General features: G+C 46.4%; 1 protein-coding gene across 2 annotated transcripts; it reads left to right on the top strand.

The window, feature by feature from the left end:
* Positions 1-354: 354 nt before the first annotated feature.
* FAM131B (family with sequence similarity 131 member B) lies at positions 355-7,506 on the top strand. Of its 2 annotated transcripts, XM_054386871.1 has the most exons (7): positions 355-459; positions 2,475-2,510; positions 5,207-5,300; positions 5,884-6,081; positions 6,390-6,533; positions 6,962-7,138; positions 7,232-7,506. In XM_054386871.1, exons 1-7 carry the CDS (start codon positions 406-408, stop codon positions 7,504-7,506), a joined length of 978 nt encoding a protein of 325 aa, XP_054242846.1. In that variant the 5' UTR covers positions 355-405. The 2 variants fall into 2 exon arrangements, with proteins under 2 accessions (XP_054242846.1, XP_054242847.1); XM_054386872.1 differs by lacking the exon at positions 2,475-2,510.
* Positions 7,507-14,231: the final 6,725 nt, after the last annotated feature.

Raw genomic sequence — 14,231 nt, 5'->3', positions numbered from 1 at the left:
AAATGCCTTTTGAAGTGATGGTGGTTTAATATTGGAACAGAGTATCAAAAGGATGGCTTCTCTCTCAGTCACACATCACGGCTAGAAGCCTTTCTTCTGGGGATCTGTGCTTTAGCCAAGCATGCATTATGCTTAAAACCCCCAGAAATTAATGGTCTTCATATGGAGGTAACTGCAAAATAGAATAGTTGATGCTGTACAGGTGGTCTGACTAAAATTGGAAGGTCAGATTTATGGCTATTGTGGCCTTAAACTTAGTGATTCTCCTGTATGCTGGACTGAGTTGGCTTAAGGCTGCTAGAACAAATTGTAGTGGCATTCAGAAGCCCGACTAGATGTGTTCCCACAGGAAATGAGGTGATTGCCGTAGACTGGAAGGGACTGAAAGATGTGGACCAAATCAACATGGACAGCACCAGTTCACTGCATGGCAGCAGCTTCCATCGACCTTCTACTGAGGTGAGTACCTGTCCCAGACCCACTTTGCGATTGCAAATGTTGAGTGCTTCTAACCACTCGTGACTGGAGTGGAACAGAAGATGTAAAACACAGGAACAGTTCTGACAAGCCTGGAGGTCTACATTATTTGAATTACAGATTCACTGTAATGTCCATCGCTGTGTCTGTCCCAGCTTCTGCAGCACAGAAGCTTCTGAAGAAAGACATTTGTCTCCATTTTGGTTTTTAGGGATACACTCACCAGTGACTCACTACCAGTTGATTTACCATGTGCTATCTCAAGGGCTAGTTCATTTGCTCTCTGGGATACCTGACTTTTCAACTCTGTAAGGTTACAGGTATGCAGGCATGATTAATGATAGAATCATAGAATGGTTGGGGTTGGAAGGGACCTCCAAAGATCATCCAGAACACTCTGCACTACATAAAAAACTATCTGATGGCTGGGCCCAAAGAATGGTGGTGAATGGAGGTAAGTCCCTAGTGGTATTTCCCAGGGTTCAGTACTCAGGCCTGTCCTCTTTTAATGTCTTTATCAATGATCTGGATGAGGGGATTGAGTGCACCATCAGTAGGTCTGCAGATGACACCAAGCTGGGTGGCTGTGGTGGTCTCGTTGAGGGTAGGGAAGCTTTACAGTGGGATCTGGACAGGTGAGACCAAAGGGTCAAAGCTCATTGTATGAAGTTCAACAAGGTCAAGGTCCTGCACCTGGGTCATAACAACCTCGTGCTGAGCTACAGACTTGGAGATCTGTGTTTGGAAAGCTGCAACTTGGAGAGGGACCTGGGGGTATTGGTTGGCAGTCAACTGCACATGAGTCAGCAGAGTGCCCAGGTGGCCAAGAAAGCCAAGGGCATCCTGGCTTGTGTTAGAAACAGTGTGGCCAGCAGGGACAGGGAGGTGATCATCTCCCTGTGCTCAGCACTGGTGAGGTCACACCTCCAGTGTTGTGTTCAGTTCTGGGCCCCTCACTACAGGAAGGACATTGAGGTGCTGGAGCATGTCCAGAGAAGGGCAACGAGGCTGGTGAAGGGCCTGGAGCTCCTGGGCTGTGAGGAGCATCTGAGGGAGCTGGGGGTGTTCAGTCTGGAGAAGAGGAGGCTGAGGGGAGACCTCATTGCTCTCTACAGCTACCTGAAGGGAGGGGGCAGCCTCTTCTCCTTGAGGACAAGTGTCAGGACCAGAGGAAATGGTTCCAAGATGCACCAGGGGAGGTTCAGCCTGGATTAGGAAATACTTCTTCAGTGAAAGGGTGTTAGGAACAATTTCTGCTTTATGAGGTTGGTGGAACACTGCAACAGGTTTCCCAGAGCAGTAGTGGAGGCCCCATCCCTAGAGATATTCAAGGTCAGGCTGACAAGGCTCTGAGCAACCTGATCCTAGTGGAGGATGTCCCTGCTGACTGCAGGGGGGTTTGACTAGATGACCCTTGGAAGTTCCTTCCAACCCAAACCATTCCGTGATTCTGTGATCTTAGAGGTCCTTTCCAACCTAACCAGTTGTATGATTCTGTAAGTTGGTACTGTAATGGCCGATGTGGGAAACAGGTTTGGTGTGCAAGGGAAAAATGGGTCAGAAAGGACAAACTGAGAGACTGTAAGAGCAACTAAATCCAGCAGAAAAGGATCCTGTAACTGGCTGTCCTGCACTCAAGGTCTGTAGGTGGTGCAGCTCCTCCTTGTGTTAGCCTCAGAACAATGCAGCTCCCACGCAGGGGTGCCAGCAGTGCAGCATCTAGGGAAGAGCTGTTGGAAGGGCAGTCTTAGGAAAAGGGGTTTGCTTTTTCTCTCTCTTGCTCTGTTGTCCCACTTGCTACTGTGCCTTCAGCATTGTGATACCTACAGACACCATAATCAACATCAGAGAGTGAAAGCAGCTTGGAAAATACATTTTTGGGGGAAATATAGCAGATAGAGTAGTGGCTGTTGATTATGGCAAACCACTAGAGAGATGCATGGCTGTTTGCAGCTTGTGTGCAGTGCTAATGTGGTGTCCCTCTTTGCTTTCTTTAGCAAACACGGACAGACTTCTCCTGGGATGGTATCAATGTGAGTATGTGCCACACTGCTCTTCACAGTTCAGTTGTAGAAAGAGAAGGGGGTGGCTGCCAGTGGATACAGTGGGGACCAGAATGGAAACATGGTTGGAAGTCTTTAGTGCCACTGAAGTTCTGGGAACTGTCTACAATTCCGAGGATGATGATGAATTTTTGTTTGCCTCTGGGCCTTCTGATATCTGGCAGGTATTTAGATCTGCAGGTGGCTATGAAATTGCCTTTGTCCTCTTTGGACAAATGCATAACCTTTCATGTCTTCTATTTTTGAGATTTCTGGGCCCAGCTAGATAAAAAAGGTGTCTTATAGCATGTTTAATAAATCCATAGCCTTTGATTAGAACATCATTTGATCTTCTCCAGGAGTTTGGGAGAAATGTGTCCTTCATTTTCAGTTGCATAGAGAAGTATAAGAATTCTTCATGTCCCCTGGGAGATGGTCAGCACCAGCTAACTTCAGTTAACACCCAGCAGAAGAAACAAGAAAATGTTCCTTGTTGCTCTTACTACCTCTGCCATGAGAAAAGATGTTGTGGGTTTTTTTTCTTTTCTTTTTTTTGCTAATGCAAAGCCAGCATCCTGAAAAGGGAATGTTGCGTCTTAGGGCTACCAAACTTACTGGGTTTTCTGCTTGGAAAGCTTCAAAAATACACTCACAGAACTTAGCTTGATAGTTTTGTACACTTGGAAATGCAGGATTAGAAAGTTCCATTTTTTTGTAGGGTAAGCATTTTCAATGACCTGTCATCTTCTGGTTCTCTGTGGTTTGAAAGCACTTGGAGCACTGGATATCAACAGGACTTAGATTTTTAGATGAGCCCTACCCTCTCTTTCATTGTGGCACTTGGCTTTTGGGATAGTTTGCCCAGACTTGGGTAAAGAAACAGGTTGTGCAGGGAAACAATGCTAAATGCAACAGGTGTCTAGAAGAAATTTGTCATTTTTTTTCCTCCCTTCACCTCTGTCTAGCTGAAAGCAAGGTACACAAAGCCATGTAAAAGATAGTTTCTTTACTTGCAGTTTCCCATTTTCAAACCCATTGTTAATCCATGGAGCTCTTTCCTAATGCAGCTCTTTCTCAGTGTAGTTCACAGATTCCCAGATTGCATTGGGTTGGAAGAGACCCTCAAAGGTCATCTTGTCCAACCCCCCTGCATTCAGCACTCCAACTAGATCAGGCTGCCCAGGGCCACATCCAGTCTGATCTTGAATGTCTCCAGGGATGGGGCCTCAACCACATCCCTGGGCAACATGTTCCAGTATTTTACCACTCTCGTTGTGGAGAACCTCCTCCTAATGTCCAACCTAAATCTACCCTACTCCAGTTTGAGACATTCTTTGGTATCAAAACTGGCTCATGAATTCCCTTCCCATCCTATTCATTCCTGCCTTCACATCACAAGTCTCCAATTTTGTATTAGTAGAGACCTTCTGGAGTTTGCTTTCTTTTGTGGACCATCTCCATGAAGTGGCCCCCAGGCTGTCTCCAAACAAATGAGTGGACACCGAACAGCAGCACCCAGGCAGGAACAACCAGTGGGGGTATAGACAGTAGGGACAGTCTTCCACCAGAGGAAGTGCATCAAGAAACGTATCATGGAACACAGGCTGTGTTCTCACTTTGTATTGTTCTTCCTCCACTTTCTGATTTCTGCCACTCACACGTTACGCACAGACATAGCAGGCTCTGAAGTTACAGGGTGCCTTAGCTTACACTCAGTTTCCAGAGAAACTTGTCTCTCATATTCTGGCAGCTGGCTCAACATCTTCGCAATGCTTTCCTTTGTCTCAAGCTATTTGACTGCCCAGTTGTTACTCCACTCACCTTTCATGGGGTTTGTGCCTATGAGCAAATGCTTGCTTCGTATCAGGATTTACCATTTCCAGTGTCATGGTCACTACTTTTGAGTATCTTTTTGTTTGAAATGTGCTGGACTTGATTTTCAGAGAGGTTGAAATGGAGAGCAGAAGCAATGCTTGTTGAGCTCTTGAGGAAAAGGAAGCCTCACATGCAGCACCTGGCATCTCTGAAGAAGCCTGATGAGTTCATCTTGAGGGACTGTGTTTTCTGATTCTGTTTGTGACTGCTGCCTGTCGCCATAGTTTCTTGTCCTTGTTATTCAAGGATGAACATAGAGAGAGAGTAAAGGGAAATAAGCATAACTGTAGACCTCATTATTTTACAGGTGGTTGCAGATGCTTGAAACAAGGACAGACCACTGATAGTGTCATGTTCATTTTGTTAAAACCGGAAGAAATAACCCCCAGAAGTACCACATAAAAATGAATATCTGTACTAGGATGCAGATATGAATCATTGCTGTGTCTTGCTTGGCACATTGTCAGCTCCCTGAGTTGTCCATCAGTTATGTCTTGTGTTTCTAACAAAGATTTGGGAACAGTGCAGCATGTCCATGGGGGACTGGCAGCAGCCAAAGGGAGGCTTACCACAGCCTGCTTCTGCCTCTCCCACTGACCTGGCCTCATTCAAGTCTAATATTACACAATATCCAGTCCTGGGTAAATAGCCTCTAATTTTTCCTTCTCTCTTCTTTTGTTCTTTTTCTTGTGGCTTGCTTCTGCTCCTCATCTTCCTCCTACCTTCTGGAATCCTTATACTGATTTCTCACTCCAGTTAACTTCCTTTTCTCCTTCCTGTATATCATTGCTTCATATTCTCTCTCTTTTCAGCTCTCCATGGAAGATACGACCTCCATCCTTCCCAAGCTGAAACGCAACTCCAATGCTTATGGGATTGGGGCTTTGGCTAAATCATCTTTCTCTGGTGAGGTCCTCAAAATTTGAGTTTATCCTTGGCAGCTTCTCTCCACAGGCTTTTGTGCTTCGTCCTGTACCTCTCTGTTGCTGTCCTAATTGCTCCTTTCTGACTCATTTTTGAGGCCTTAGAGGTGTCTCCACCACGGTTCTAGACAAAGAAATCTCTTAGTTGTTGCCTTTCAAAGAACAGATTTGTCTTATTCCTGTTGGTTTCTGACCATGCACTCCAGCTCAGTTGCTTCCCCTCAAACAGTCTTGAGTTTAACCTCATTTTCTATTTCTTAGTTTGTTCACTTCCAGGCTTCATCTTTCATGCCCAATACTGTCCTAAATGGATTCTAGGCAAGGAAAGGAATGATCTTTCATATTTGGGGTTTCCCTTTTTTCCCCCCTTCCCTGAGTCCAAGGAAAGATGGAGAAACTCTCCTGGAAAGTGATAGAGTGAAAGGTGGGAGACACTCAAACCCAAGCCTGAACCCTGTCAGGAAAATGGGGGAGAAACTCCTCTTCCAAGAGAGGTGGACAGCAGGGCATAGTACCCTGGAGCTGTGTCATAGCCCCTCCTTGTTTTCTGATGTCTGGCCCCTTAGGGATATCTCGCAGCATGAAGGACCACGTCACAAAGCCGACAGCCATGGGGCAGGGCCGCGTGGCACACATGATCGAGTGGCAAGGCTGGGGCAAAGGCAGCAGCCAGCAGCAGCAGCACACCCACGAGGCCGCGCGCAAGGACGCTGACGCCTACTCCGACCTGAGCGACGGCGAGAAGGAGGCACGCTTCCTGGCAGGTACCCTGTGGGCTGGGCTGCTTGGGGGGGCCCAGAGCAGAACTCCTGAGAGACTGAACTGCAGGAACCTGGAACAGACAGCAGGAGAGCCCGTGGGTGGTTCAGACGGGCAAAGGAGAAAGAGGCTGTAGATGGAGTATTGCTAGTGGAATGCATGATGGTGAGGGTGAGGGCCAATTGTGGGGGATGGGTGTTTCTGAGATAGGATAAGAGTGGGACCATGTGACCAAGAGATGAGGTTAGAGAGGGTGGTGACAAGTGGAGACTTTCACAGAGCCCTGCTTCCCCTTCCTTCTCCTTTGGCATAGGAGTGATGGAACAGTTTGCTATTTCTGAGGCAACTCTCATGGCCTGGTCTTCCATGGATGGTGAAGATGTGAGTGTAAACTCAAATCAGGAGAACCCAGTAGGCAACTACTCTGAGAACTATCAGGAGCTAATGGAAAGCCAAGGTGAGCTGCAATGCCTCCTACTAATCTTGAAACATTCCCTTCCTGCTCTTGTTATCTTGTTGCTCTCTTTCCCTTTATCCTGTTTTATTCTGTAGCCTTAATTTTTGGGATTGGGATCTAGCAGAGGAATCACCTACTTGTGGAGCTATCCAAGAATCTAATCTTAGCAGGGAGGCTCCAAATCCCAGTTCCTTTGCCTTTTTTGGGCACAACTGTGAAAAGCTGCCAGCTCTTGCAGTCAGTTGTAGGTACAATCAAGTTCATCACCTGTTGCTCAGAAGCATCTTTTGTGTTCACCCTCCTCTCCTGCAGAGGCTGTATGTGCCCTGTGCAGCACAGTGCCATGCAGAGGCACGCAGGCTGTGTGAAGGAGCCAGCCTGGCCTGGAGACTGTCTGACTGTGTGTTGTTTCCCTCCTGTCCTTGCAGAGCATATGGCCCAGACGCAGTACGATAGCTGGCCTCACTCCTACGTCTCGCAGGGCATGTATTGCTTAGGTTCGTCTGATGCCTGGGAGACCAGTGACCAGTCCCTCATTGCTTCCCCAGCAACTGGCTCATACTTAGGCCAGAATTTTGATGAGTCCCAGACAAACCTTCAGGAAAGCATTTTGATTCAGAGCAGCCTTCTCCAGCAACAGCAGCTGCAGCAACAGCGACAGGAGCAGAACTTCATCCAGAGCACAGGGCTGGTTCACGTGTGGCCCCTCCAGACTGCTCAGGGTGGCCGTGGGGCTGAGTCCAGCACGTACATGGAGGACCACATTGAGGATGAAGGGAACCCACGGCTGGAGAAGGCTCCTCTCCTAAACAAGAAGCCCTCTCCAGAGGAGGACGATGCACTGTGCCGGGACCTGGAATCACTGTCTCCTCGAGAGGAGATGGAGCACGCTGCTCTGAGCCGCAAAGTCTCAGATGTCACCTCCTCTGGGGTGCAGTCGTTTGATGAGGAAGAGGGAGAAACAAACAACTGATACTTTCTGTGAAGTTCTCATCAGTGTTGAACCAAGAGAGGGGTGGCCAGGAATAAAATTACAGGAATTCTTCTCTCCAGCTCCCCATACCTGTGAGCAGACACACCTTCCATTCCAGACCTGTAATTAGTTTTTTTTTAAACAAGAGGAAAATCTCAAAGTAATTGACACGTGAAGACCTCTTCTTCCTCTCTACCACAGACAGATATTCTTGATTTTTGTTGCTCTGGGCAATACATGTGAGGTGCTTTGAGAGATCTGGATTGGTAAATAATTTCTAAATCTTTTTAATACAAAGCCTTGGCTGTGGATACAGAATCTGCTGGTACTGGGGACATAGCTGATAAGACAGGCCTGGTACAGGGAGCGACTCTGTGACCAGAATCCATGCTGGCAAGAATGGACGTGGCTCTGTGGACATGACCCCTTTTGATAGGATATCTGAATATAAACTGGTTTAAAATGAAGAGATGGCTTTGCAAGTATAGATTGCACTAGTGTTGTGATTGTGGTTGGTACAGAGGGTAAGGCTGTATTTGATACAGACTGCACTGAGATGAGAGGTTTGCTGTGTAAGCACATCCTCAGCAGCACCTTGCTATGAACCTGTAGTGTCTATGGATACAAATGGCACCTGCTGGCACAGGCTGTGCTGTGGCACAGCTGGTGTGGCTCTGTGGGCAACGCTCTCATAGGGCATGAAAAAATGGACGCAGATAAGAATCTAACCCTGCTCTCAGACAGTCATGATTTGGTTTCTTTCTAATCTTTCATTTGTTTGTTTTTCTCTTTGACATTTCTACCTTCCCAGGAGCTGGCAAGAGCAGTATGTCCTTCTGGCACTGGGCACCAGATGCCAGTGGAAAGAACATTTTCAGCTACGGGGACAGTCATAACAAGCTGACTCTTGCAAGGGGCTTGGTGCTGCTGCTGTGTCCTTCTATCTTGCCCCTTGCCTGCAGTATGAGGAGGCCCTGAGAGCAGGCAGCATTTCCAGCAACAGTGTTTACAGTTATGAGATCAGAGATGCAGTTTACATTGGAGTTTTCAGTTTTTGCTTTTTTTTAAACCTTTTTCTATTGCTGGGTTCCTAACAAAGCGGTTAGTAGTGGGAAAGGCCTGTACTCCATCCAAGAGTCACATACTGCACCCTTCCCATTTCTGCTACTTCTCCTGCAGTGCCAAATGCAGCCAGAGGAAAAGGAATGAAAGGAATTGTTCTCCTATTTATTTCTTCTGCCTGCCTATGTTTTCTTCTTTTGTTTCCCTACACCCAATCAATGTAAATAATGCACAGTACTTGGTCTGTTTGTTCTTCCCTCCCATCTTTTTTTTAGGAGTGGAGAAAGCTGATTTCAGGAGCTTTCCAATTTTTACAGGTTCTTTTTTTGTGTTAACAAAATATGGTTCATTGACTAGTGAGAATTCAGTCTCTTCCAATTCCACACCATGTTTCTATACAGCTCCTTTTGGCAGGGGGGAGAAGGTTTTTTCCCAGGCTCTCACCAGAAAATAAATAGGGACAAGAACAAAAGAGAAAATTGTACAAGGCTATTGATTTTGCTGGAGGACTGAACAGAACCAGCAGAAAGAACCCAAGTGCTGAGTTTGAACTGTGGTATTTCTTGCAAGGGAGCTTCAGCAAAGCATGGGTTTAGATCAGATACTGCATCTGATGACCTAAAGAGTGGAATTTGCCTGGGCACTCTATACTGTCTTGGGGGCAACTCTTTCTTACCCTGTCTCAGATCTACTCTGTTTCATTCATGATGTATTTTTCTCTTCCTTGCCTCCTCTTCAGGCTCAGTGTAGTTTTGGATGACAGGAGAGTCCTACATGCTCCTTTTCTGATTCAGGTTTAGTTCTATTGTGTTCGCAGGGAAGAATGTCTGAGGAGAGTAAAATGTGACTGTAGTGGTATCACCAAGTGTCAGGGTTCAGGCAGCTCCTGGCAAGCAAGGCAGATGCTCTCCAGGAATTATGAAACACATGAATGGGACTCTCAGGTATAACTTTACCCAGTTGGCTTTCTCCCCCTTACAAAAGCAGCTGCATGAAGAGAGTCTCCTCTATGGATGTCCAGGTCTTTCCAGCCACGTCCATTTCAGGTGGATCTGTCTTCCTTCTCCACTGAACCTCTAAAGGAAAGATCTATTGGGTGTTTAAGTAAGACTGATAATTTGGTGTAGGTGAGAGATGAAAATATGTGTGCCCACCATTTTTTACCCATTTGTTGGCCTTGCTTACATCTCTCCAAGGAGGGAGCTCTTTTCCTGAGTTAGGACGTTTCAATATCTCTTTAAAGATGTTTACACATTCAGGTGCTAACCCCACCTGAGCAGGAGGGTTTGATAAAGATGATCTTCTAGAGTTCTTGCAGGGCCAGTACTAGCTTCATGCTCTGAACTGGTTTGGGTCTAGCCATGGAGCAGGACCTAGGAAATCACAGGAGCCAGAACAGGGCAAGTGCTAAGAGCACCTCAGCAGATGACAGATGAGTAAGTGTTTACCTTTCCTTACTGCTTTTTAAGAAAGCCTTCAGGGAAACAAAAATGGTCAAGTCTGTTCCTTTGTGGGAGAAGATCTGCTTGGCCTGTTGCTTTTTTTTTCTCCAAATCATTTTGTTCCTGTGTGCCTCTCCAGGACCAGTCTGGATGTTGATGGCAACTTTCAGAGTTGTTTACAGGACTGGGACAGGTGGGTCAGCTTGCCCAGGGCTCCTTTCTGTTTTAATGTGCACATGGTATATTTACTAAGCTGTCTGATGGATGTCTAAAGGATGTACAAGGTAGTGACAGGGTATTATCTACATGGGAAACCCCTTAGTTCTATAGAATTCAATAGGAAGAGCAAACCTATCTGCAGGGTTTGTAACCTCTCTGCAATGGGATAGAGAATTACACCCTGCTGTATAATTCCACAGCTTGATCTCTAGAAACCTCTAGAAGCTCTTGTCTGTGAATTCAGGGCCAGTTTGAACACTGCTCTCTACAAAACTTTCAAGCTTACTAAATTAATTTTTTTTCATTCACTTTCTGTGCATACTAAAATTCCAGCCTTTTTCTGGAAAAAAAAATAACAAACATGTGAGAAACGTGTCTACATTGGCCAGGAGTTTGACTGGAAAGAGCAAATCTGCCCAGCCATAGCTGCTACCTGAGTGAGCATTCTTGAGCTGAACTGGAAAGGCAGTCTGAATCTCTTTAGAAATGGAAAATGTTTTGTGGAACCTGACCTTTTCTTCTGGAACAGGTTTGCTGCTTGTGTGCATCCAGTATCAGAGAGAGGGACCTGGAGTCCACTGTGTATTTCCCAGAAAGGCCATCATGATACAGCTACACCTCTTCAAGCATATGGAAGGCACAGGTGCTTTGTGATCAAAATTTGGACTCCAGCTCCTTTTTATCCTGGTGAGGAGAGACTAGTTGGAGAGAGTCCAGCCAAATAGTCAGAGCCCAAATTGAATTTGTGAGGCTGAAAATAAGAAGAAAATATCAGTATTCCTCAGCTACAGTTACTAAGAAACTGAGCCCTACACTTCATTTACACAATGTCTCTGTAAAGCAGAGCTGCACTGCACAAATGTTTTGGATTTTCTTGAAGCAGTGGAGGTAGAAGATTCCCACCTTTCCCCCAAGCCTTTGTCTTCAATAGCAACTTGGCAAAATTAATGGTGCTGAACATGAAGGAAGGCTTAAACACAAGTGACCCTAATTGGAAAAGAACTCCAATTCCATTGCAAGAAGTCTCTCTTGTTCCTCTTCCCATGACTGCTGGTTTCTGAGCAGTCACGCTGGTTCCTAAGTTTCAGTCTTCAGATTTCTTTACAAGCCTTAAAGTTCTCTTCAACTCCATCAACCTCAGGCTCTGAGATGGAGAAGTCACAGATGCAGATTGGATTGAGTTGGAAGGGACCCTGAAAGGTCACCTTGTCCAACCCCCCTGCACTCAGCAGGGCCACCTCCAACTAGATCAGGCTGCCCAGGGCCACGTCCAGTCTGATCTTGAATGTCTCCAGGGACAAGGCCTCAACCACATCCCTGGGCATCTTGTTCCTGTATTTCACCACTCTCATTGTGAAGAACTTCCTCCTAATGTCCAACCTAAATCTACCCTGCTCCAGTTTCAAACCACTGCCTCTTGTCCTGTCACCTTCTAAACAGTCCCTCCCCAGCCTTCTTGTAGGTCACCTGCAGATATTGAAATGCAGCTCTAGGATCTCCCTGGAATCCTCTCTTCTCCAGGCTGAACAACCCCAGCTCCCTCAGCCTGTCATCATAGCAGCAGTTCTCCGGCCTTCTAATCACCTTCATGGCCTCCTCTGAACCCTCTCCAGCAGGTCCATGTCCTTCTTGTGTTGGGGGCCCCAGAGCTGGACACAGCACTGCAGGTGAGTTCTCAGCAGAGCAGAGAGGCAGAATCACCTCTCTTGACCTGCTGGCCATGCTGCTTTTGATGCAGCCCAGGATGCTGCTTTAAGTTTCTGTGGCTCTACATCTTCTGGGAAGCTGCTGACGTCATCCTCTTGCTTTTCCCCCTTAAAAACTTTACGTCACCTTTCATGGTAGCCTTGCAACAGAGAACAGCCTGTTCCTCTGAGCTGTATCTCTAGGCTGAACAAATGGAGCTGCTGTGAAGGAGACAGCTCTCTGTCTAGACTGTGCTCACCTCCCACAGTGCTTGTGCAGGTGCTGATGCAGAGCTAACCCCACAGCCAGCCAGTTTGGTTTTGCCTTAGTATAGAAATGAAGAGTGAAGAGTTGTGAGCACTGTTGTCAGCAGCTGGGCTTTACATCAACTTAGGGACACTGGGAAAGTGCACTTTGAAATGGCTTCATCAGGATGAGGCCAAGTGCTAACAGGAACTAAGGAGCTGCCCCCCTTCTGTCACCACCAGCTGTATTCTTGTACTGCCTAGGAAGCACCAGTGCCAGCACTCTTCTGGCTGCTCAGGAACTGGCCCCTTTGGAAACTCAGTCCCCTACCAAAATAAGGTTTCAGTGGGATCACTTCTTGTACTGATCCACTTGCTGAGGCAAGCATCACTGCAGGCTGGTGAAACGTGCAGATACTCAGGTTGAATATTTATTTGGTTGCAAATATAACTTAGCTTAAGCTGATTGTGACTATCTGTCTGAGAAGAATAAAACCAGCTGGGGTACCAGGGAGTGCATATTCCCCTCTTCCTTCCCTGCTGTTTACCTTAGAATTTCTAGTATGCTGTTACTTGATGTGGGTTTTTTTTCTTATTTAATGCCCTGCTATTTCCCTCACTGTTCCCTCCCCACCCACAGGCTCCTTGAGATAAACCCTTGCAATTGGGCAGGACATGAGTAATGAGGAACTTGAAAAATATGTGGAATTAGTAAATTAGCATGCACAAATCTCATACACTCAATGATTAGACTCCATGGCAGACTAAAGATACTAGTAAGCCTTCTCCTGTAATTGCAAGAGGGAAAGGATTGCACAGAAATGAAGCTGTTGGAGATGAGGTTTAGCTGTGTTTAATCCAGTTTCAGTCTGGTGTGAGATCCAGAATGGCACTTCACACCTGGGCTGAGGCAGTGCATGGTGCCCTGTGTACAACCACAAGTAAGAAATACTAGTTGTAGGCCCAGAGAACTGGAGAGAAGGGAACTGCTCCCTTCTGATAGAGGTCTGAGGTGTGGTGGTGAGGCAAGGCAGTGTGCAACAGTAAGGTTTGTGGACAGCTTTGTGTGCTCTGTACAATAGCAAGGAGAAGTGTGACCAGAGAGGGAAAGACATTGAGAGAAGGACTTGGGGCAAAAGACCAAGAAGAGCTGATGCTTACCTGACACAGGGAGAAAGCTACGTGGCAGACTCCAGGCAGAATGGGCTCAGGTAGAGAGCTGCTACACAAGCAAGAACTGGGGCAGCTTCTGGAACTCCTTAGATTGAGCCACATTCCTTTCTGTGGGACAGTGACTGCAGAGAGACTTCCCTGAATCTGGGCACTTACTGGCTTATTTCTGATCTTTGGAAACCAGTTCACAGTGTGTTGAATTCTTCAAAGGAGTCACATCATAAATGCACCAAGTAAAAATTGTCATTGTCATTTGCACCAAGTCATTGTCCAAATGAAGTTGATGTGAATTCTGTTCTTCTTGGAACCCCCAAACACCTAAATTTAGCTCAGTTTCCCTTAACTCTGGTATTGGGGATTGTCTAGAAGCAGAAACAGACTGAAATAAAACTACCTCTAAGTGCTGTAGAGAGCAGAGCAATGTTAGCATGATCTAAGCTCTTCCTTCTAATTTCTCCAAGATGGGATTTCCCTTGTTATTTGTTCAGACAACTCTAAACAGTCTGGCATTGACTCTAACCTAACTGTTGGACTTATTTGCAAAAGAAAAAGGAAAAGAATAAAACCCCCATTCCAGCCAGCAACCGGTGATGGTAAGTTAACAGTTTCATCTTTGTTTCTCCTCCCCTGTAGCCATCTGACAGGGAAAGGCAACCGTGCTGTGGCTCAGGGAAAGGAAAACTGCACAGGGACGATGGGAGTACAGCGGTGCCTGTTGGAATGAGATGTGCAGGTAGGACAGACTGCAGGCCTTCAAGTCTCAGGTATGAATGCAAGCTGTAAAGTCAGTGTCAGGTCCCTCTTTTTTATCATAGGTTTTTCCCAGGCTAAGTAGTAGTGAAGCTGCACAGGAGCTAGAAGGAAACAGCTGGACAGATGTGCCAGATCAGGGTGTGTG

This window comes from Indicator indicator, chromosome 14 (assembly GCF_027791375.1).
Source record: "Indicator indicator isolate 239-I01 chromosome 14, UM_Iind_1.1, whole genome shotgun sequence".
Classification (NCBI taxonomy): domain Eukaryota; kingdom Metazoa; phylum Chordata; class Aves; order Piciformes; family Indicatoridae; genus Indicator; species Indicator indicator.
The sequence above is the reverse complement of the archived record's forward strand: the minus strand, read 5'-3'. Positions and strand labels throughout refer to the sequence as shown.

Bases quoted from the DNA above. Each gene is read 5' to 3' on its own strand.
- FAM131B (XM_054386871.1), top strand. From the start codon at position 406: ATGGACAGCACCAGTTCACTGCATGGCAGCAGCTTCCATCGACCTTCT. The intron at 460-2,474 runs GTGAGTACCTGT...TGCTTTCTTTAG, and splicing joins TCCATCGACCTTCTACTGAG to CAAACACGGACAGACTTCTC. The intron at 2,511-5,206 runs GTGAGTATGTGC...CTCTCTTTTCAG, and splicing joins TCTCCTGGGATGGTATCAAT to CTCTCCATGGAAGATACGAC.